The 7,304-nt window shown below is 58.1% G+C and overlaps 1 protein-coding gene across 1 annotated transcript; it reads left to right on the top strand.

Moving 5' to 3' along the window:
* Positions 1–4,672: 4,672 nt before the first annotated feature.
* On the top strand, positions 4,673–5,764 carry LOC127016395 (prolactin-releasing peptide receptor-like). Its single transcript, XM_050896853.1, has one exon. It carries the CDS (start codon positions 4,673–4,675, stop codon positions 5,762–5,764), a length of 1,092 nt encoding a protein of 363 aa, XP_050752810.1.
* The last annotated feature ends 1,540 nt before the right edge of the window (positions 5,765–7,304 follow it).

Below are 7,304 nucleotides of genomic sequence, written 5' to 3' on the forward strand. Positions count from 1 at the left end.
GCCTTAACAGCTCACGGTTGCCAAGAGCTTTGTGCTTGTCGCTGTATTGCGTGCAGCTGACTCCAGCCACGCTTTTATTTTATTCCCCCTCTTATTTCAAGCTTTCAGCCTTACGAAAGACCCGCTGGTACAGCCACCACCTCCCGCCTGCTCTCCTGCAGCCACCCCACGGGGCAGACTGCTTTTGCCGGCTCCTCCTGCCCGCTCCAGCGCTGGGCCGGGCGACGAAGGGGACACGCCACTTCGGGAACGTAGCCACGGGGAAAAGTCCTGAGCAAAAGCCCGAGCGCGGGCAATGCCACAAGCACACTCGTGTGGCTGCTGGGCGGCTAAGGAGGCTGTTGGGAAAAAGATTCATGTTTTTTTTCCCTACGCCCCACCCCAGCTCGCCTCCCAGGACAAGGACAGGCAGATCAGCAGCGCCAGTGTTTGGTACTTACATTTTTGGGTAACCCCTTCCCACTCCTCTGCCCCGCACGGGGTGCAGGACTGGCGTAATCGAGCTCTTCCATGGGAACAAAAGCACCTTTATATCGCAATGCCAAGGAGATGGAAACCCCCTCCTCACCAAAGGCAGCTCTTCCCTCTCCCAACTGGCAGAACAAACCAGGTTTGGGTGGGTTTCCCCCCCCCCACTATAATTTTTTTTTTTAAGTTCTGTGAAGCACTTAAATCGCTATTTCTAAGTTTAGCAAATTGCTGCAGCTCCACCAGCAAGAGGACAGAGCAGAAAGAACTGCTGAACACAAATAATCCCTTACAGAAAAGGCCTGGCATGACCTTTTATATCTAACTGGGGAATTAGTTCCGCCTCTTGAAGCACCTTTGGCTGCGTTAGGCACAGCTGAAGCCGCAGCCACGCTGCCCCAGCAGCTCCGCTGGGTTTAATCACAGTATGTTAGCAGAGCAATAGCCCAGGCTCTGCGTGGGCTTTGTCGGAGCTGCCTGACCTTAAACCTGGTTTAAAGACCGGCTCCTATGGCCCCGGCTGCACGTAAAATCTCTGATAAAAAGGAGAAAGCTCGTTAAAGTAACTCCAGCCACCCTCCGAGGCTCTGCCCATACAGCTAACCTGGGCTGAGCTGGGTATAGCGCGTCACTCAGGCATACGCTGAACGTAAGAGCGGAATAGTTTTAGTGACTTCAGCCGTATGGATCATGCTCGCCCTAAATCCAAAAATGCCTGTTTTGTTTTTTTTTTTTTCAAAAAACCCCATTGATCGTGGCTGGATGATGTCGTGCCTGGATGATGTCCTGAACCTGTACATCCAGCTCTTCAGAACTGAGGCTTGCAGCCCAAAGGGACTGAACATGGGTGGAAATCAATAAAAGAAATGTACAGCTGCCATTTGCAATCCTAACAGCTTCATTCTAGGAGCGAACAGCACATGGAGAGATTGGTTTTATTTGGTTTTAAAGCCATTTACATTATTTGTAAACACACAGAGGAGGGAACAGTCAAGAAATAAAAATCTAATCCTGATTCTTGGGTGTCCCTAAGCACTCAGCGTGCATTGCAGAAGCTTTTTCAAGTGTCCGTGCAAAGAGCATTTTAGTGCCGAAGCTTTTTTCCCAGGCTCTTAAAAATGTCAATGTTGACGTGACCTTGAAGGTAAATGCCCGTTGATTGAAAAGGTCACATATGTCTGCCGTGCCTCCGTGCCGATCCTGCAAGCAGCGGGGTTCTTGAGTGCATCTGTGATAAAAGGTGACCTGAGGTATTCCTGGAAAAACGGGGAAAGCTGGTGGTTTGGCGGAGAGAAAAACAGCCGCGTGATGGCTGGCCCCGGCTCCCATTTGCGTTTGGGGCAATTCTGCTTCATTGCCCGGCGGCGGAAAGCGGGGCCAGGGGATCGGCCGGACGCGGGGAGCACCCAGCACCCTTCGGGCCGGCGGTACCAGCGCTGCTCCCGGCAGGCTGGGGCCCGGCCTGGCTTGGTTTTTTTCTTCTCCACCAGGAAATAAAATGCAAACCGGCATTGTCACTCCCCTACCCCGTGGCTGTGGGCTGGATGCGATTCCCCGCTGCCCCTCGCCGTCGCTGCCTCCGCGCCTGGCTCTTGCTGGCTCGTTGGCTGGAGCCGCGGGGTTTTGGGGACAGGCTGGTGCTGGTGTGCACCGGGGATTCGGCTCCGTGGGGCACACGCTGTGCCCCACGCCTGTGCCCCACGCCACGGCTGGCTGGTGGCCCCCGATGGCTGGGCCACGCTCGCCCCATGGTTGGGTGCCCATCAACCCATGGCTGGACCACCCTCACCCCACCCTGCCCTTGCCCCACGGCTGGGCCACGAGCACCCCATGGTTGGGTGCCCATCGCCCTATAGCTGGGCCACCTGCGCCCGACGGCTGCCTTTACCTCATGCTGCCTGCACCCCATTGCTGCCTGCACCTCCACAGCTGCCCTTACCCCATGGCCATCCCCACCTCATGGCTGGGCTGCCCTCACCCCATGGCTGTCCTCAGCCCACAGCTGCCCTCACCCCATGCTGCCCTCACCCCACGGCTGCCCTCACCCCACAGTTGCCTTCACCCCACGCTGCCCTCACCCCACACTGCCCTCGCCCCACAGCTGCCTTCACCCCATGCTGCCCTCACCCCACGGCTGCCTTCACCCCACGCTGCCCTCACCCCACAGTTGCCTTTGCCCCACACTGCCCTCACCCCACAGTTGCCTTCGCCCCACGCTGCCCTCACCCCACGGCTGCCCTCACCCCATGCTGCCCTCACCCCACGGCTGCCTTCACCCCACGCTGCCCTCACCCCACAGTTGCCTTTGCCCCACGCTGCCCTCACCCCACGCTGCCCTCACCCCACGGCTGCCTTCGCCCCATGCTGCCCTCACCCCACGCTGCCCTCACCCCACAGTTGCCTTCGCCCCACGCTGCCCTCACCCCGTGGCTGCCTTCGCCCCACGCTGCCCTCACCCCGTGGCTGCCCTCGCCCCACGGCTGCGCCCCCCGCGCCTTCCCCTCCCCTCCCCGGGGCCCCCCCGCAGCAGCCCCGGGGCCGCCCCGCCCGGCGCAGCGCTGCCGTCCCCCGGAGCCACCGGGGCTCCCCGCCGGGCCGGCCGCGCTGGGGCGGGGGGCGATGGGGCTCCACCTGCGAAACGGTGGGGTGGGATGTGCGCGGCCCCGCCGGTACTCGGAATACCGAGCACCGCGGGTGGGAACGTCCTGGTCCTCCAGGGCTTAAAAGATCAGGCATCGGTGCAAAAAAGGAAGAAAAAAAAAAAAACGGACAGAAAAACCGGAGCGAAAGCAAATGTAAGAAAGAACTGCGGCTGCCGGAGGTCTCCCGGTGAATAACACCCTGCGAACGAAAAGGCTCTCCGTCACCTTCGCGGAAATATTGGGGCGGCCGGGAGCGGCTCGGGCAGCCCTGCGCCCCCGGCCCCGGCCCGGTAAGTGCGCTCCGGGACCCCCGGGCCCCGCCGGCCCCCGGCCCCGCCGGCCGGGGCGGGGAGGATCGCTCCGCAAGTCCCTCTCGGCGGCTTGGTCCCCGCTGAGCACCCCATAAATAAGGCAGCCCCAGCCGGCGGTGTACGGCGCTGCCGGAGAGGGAGCTCGGCGATGCACGGGAGGGCTGGCTCGACTCCTAGGAAGGGAATGAAGCTGAGTATTTATTCTTTAAATTAATGATCGCGTTGGCTTCTCGGCTGCAAGTTGCGAGCTGGGGTTTGTATTCCCACCCCGGGCAGGGCATGGGGACCTGGAGCTGCATTACTCGCAGCGTGTACTCAGCGTGTGCAGCCGTGGAGTAGAAAACCGTAGTATCTCTCAGTTAATTATGGAGGCTACTTAATTAATGCTGGTTTGACTCTCCACTGGGGAGGAAGAAGACTGTCCGGGTCCTGGTGAGGGGGATGAAATGGTAAATTGGACAGCGTGGGGTCCGAGAGGACGGTCCTGGAGGGTAATTCTGCATTGCCTTACGCTTTCTGCTAGAATGTATTTGACATCATCCCCCTGGTGCTGCTGTAAGAAGCTTCGTGGATGTGCCCAGGGAGCCAGGCGCTCCCTCCCGTCGCCGTCGCGACAAGGGAAGGCAGGAGGAAACCACCCGGAGCCCGAGCTCCGTGGGTGGTGGAGAAATAACCAACGGGGTAAAATAACCCCACGGGACCGGGGAACAGTGGGGTGGGCTGGGACGCAGAGAGACAGGAGGGCAGGGAGATGGAGAGGAGCCTTCTGCCGAGCCGGAGGGCAGCGGCAGGGCCGGCAGGTCGGGGTGGAGTTGGCAGGGGAACGATGAAAAGCAAAAAACGCAGGAGCGCCTTTTATTTCTGCTTCATGTCAGCACAGCTCCCGGGTTACTTTCCACCAGGCATCCCGAGCTGCTTTCCCTGTCCTGCTGCTCCAAACTGGCAGCTCCCCGCAGATCTGCGCCCGGCTGGTTAACCATTTCGTAGCCAGGTTCCCCGTTTTCCCCGTACCGAAGCTCCGCTGTGTCTGCCACGGGGCACGCTCACTCTTAAAAAAAGTCACAGCATCTTTATGTAAGTCAGCCGGTGCATCGCTACGGGGCTGTGCAAGAGGACCTAGACCCCGGAGACAGGTTCTTCTGCCCAGAAGTACGACCAAAGCATGTTTCTTTCCCCTTCAGGGCTGACGGTCTCGTCTCTGTTTGACGTCACGGCGTGGAGAAGCAGCGTCGGCCGCAGGAGAGACGTAGCATGGCTCCCAGTCAGCTGCCCAACAGCTCCTGGCAGAACGGCTCAGCCCCTCTCTTCACCGGCCTGGACCTCCTCCTGGAGCTGAAGCCCCTCTTCATCCCGCTCTACGCCACGCTGGTGGCAGTGGCGTGCACGGGGAACCTCTTCCTCATCCTCCTCATCGCTCTCACCAAGAAGCTGCACTGCACCACCAATTTCCTGATCGGGAACCTGGCGGCGGCCGACTTCATCATGTGCCTCGCCTGCGTCCCCCTCACCGTCTCCTACGCCTTCGAGGTGCGGGGCTGGCTCTTCGGGATGTTCATGTGCTACTTTGTCACCTTGATGCAGGCCGCCACCGTCTTCGTCTCGGTGCTGTCCCTCACCGCCATCGCCATCGATCGGTACGTTGTGGTGGCGTACCCTATTCGCAAGAGGATAAGCCGCAGGTCCTGCATCTGCCTCGTGGCCTCCATTTGGTTACTCTCCATCACGGCCTCTGTTCCCACGTCGCTGCACACCCACTACCTGGATCTCAACGCCATCGGCCACGACATGATCATCTGCGAAGAGTTTTGGAAGCACGAAGAGAGAGAGCGGCTGCTGTACTCGTGCTTGATGCTCCTCTTGTCCTACATGCTCCCACTTTTGGCCGTATCGGTCTCCTTCTGTGCCATCACCTACCACTTGCGGAGGAGGAACGTCCCGGGCGCTGCCTATCCCTGCCAAGACAAATGGACCAAAACGAAGCAGAAGACCTTCCGGGTGCTCACCGTCTCGGTGGTGTGCTTTGCTATCTGCTGGCTGCCCCTCCAGGTGGTGAACTTCATCAGAGACATCGACGAGGAGTTCACCATCCTGGACAAGAGGTACGTCAACGTCATCCAGGTCTCGTGTCACCTGATTGCCATGAGCTCTGCCTGCTACAACCCCTTCATCTATGCCTCCCTCCACGACAAGTTCTGGTTCTACCTCAGCAGCTACTTCTACCGCAAGAAGAAGAGCTCCAGCATTATGTCCTGCAAGGCTTCTCGATTCAATACCTGCTCCACCCTGGCAGATGCTCCTACCGGGGCCTCGGATAAGATAGCTTTGCAGATGAGGTTCTCTTAAGTGAAGGACCCCAAGAGATCAGTTTTGCTTTTGGACCTGGTGTGCACTTTGCTTTAGACTGGACGTAGGAGCTGGTGGCTGGTCGCGGTGGTACGTTGCCGTTCCAAGAAGAGATCTCTCGTGCCTGGCAAGGAGAGCGAGCACAAGGGAGCAAACCAGTGGGCTTTGTGTCCTCGAGGAGCAGCTCTTCGAGCAGCCCAAGGATGTTTTGTTCTTTGGGGAAAACAAACCAGTGCAATAACAACCACCACAGCCAGGCGAAGGCAGAGTAATTCGGAGCAGGACGTACCTGCTAGCCCGCGTACAGACGCGCTGGAGTAGCAGGAGGTGTTTCCACCTGACCCGATTCAACAGACAGCTGCAGAGAGGTGTCAATGAAACAACAGTTGCTTGGCTCGTTGAAACAGAACAACAGATGAGTATCCAGATTAATGACCGGGCATGCAACCACCCCGATGCGCTTCTCGATAAGCGTCAGGGCATATACCTTGTATCTTGAATCATGGTTTGGGGTAGAGTATATACCCTATATCTCACATCAGGGCTGGGCATGGGGCATATAGCCTATATCTCAACTCATGGCTGGGTGTGGGGTGTATACCCTATATCTCGAATCATGCCTGGGTATAGTAGGCAGCCGGCGCTGTATTTGGAGCACAAAGACTTCTCCCCACAGTTTATTTAGGAGGTGGGTCAGCTTCTAGGCAAGACAAACACACATCGGGTGCGTTTAAAAAACTCTTTGGCGAGCGTACGTCTTCATTTTGTAGGATGAAGATTGTTCCTAAGCAACAGATAGCACTCTCTGCCTCTGGAAGAACACCGGCTCTCACAGGTAGAAGTTAAATCGCTGTGCATTTTTTCTTTTAAATTGCGGTTCGTTGTTGAAAGGACAATATACATTCAGAAATGTGCACTCTTGAGTCAGAGACTGTGTGGGAGCATGCGGCCACTGAAAGCAGACGGCTTCTTTTGAATGGGGGCAGCTTCCGTAACCTGCTTGCCTTTCTGAAGAAGCCACCTGCGCAAGCAGACTGGAGGCTCCCAACACCTCCAGCCGACAGCGTGCAGCCCAACAGGGCAGAGGTAGCCGGGCACGTCCGTGAGATTATTGCTGTTCTTCGTAGCCGAGTTGGACTCACGGGGATGGGGCACCCAGAAAGATCTCAAGTGATGTGTTTGCTGGGGAAGATGTCTCTGTCTCTGCTCTCAGGGTGGTTTTAGACCGTATACGTCCATGTTCAGGCTCCTTGGGTGGAGGTGGGCATCCTGGCAACGGGCTGCTCTAACCCAGAAACTGCCGGATGAAGGGTGGGTTTGCTCGTCAGATGCTGCTTGGTGCCTCCAGATGCCTGGTGCATCTGTGGCCCATCAGCCGGGTCCGTGCAAGCGGCACACCAAGAATACACCGTCTCTTTGCACCCGGATGCCCAACTCGGTTTTAACCTCTTGATTTCCCAGGAGGAGCCTTTGGGGACAGCCCACAGGCACCAGTGTCACCACAAGCACTGAGTCTCTGGGTCATGACAGCTGCTGGCCG

The sequence above is a fragment of the Gymnogyps californianus genome, chromosome 5 (genome assembly GCF_018139145.2).
Source record: "Gymnogyps californianus isolate 813 chromosome 5, ASM1813914v2, whole genome shotgun sequence".
Classification (NCBI taxonomy): Eukaryota; Metazoa; Chordata; class Aves; order Accipitriformes; family Cathartidae; genus Gymnogyps; species Gymnogyps californianus.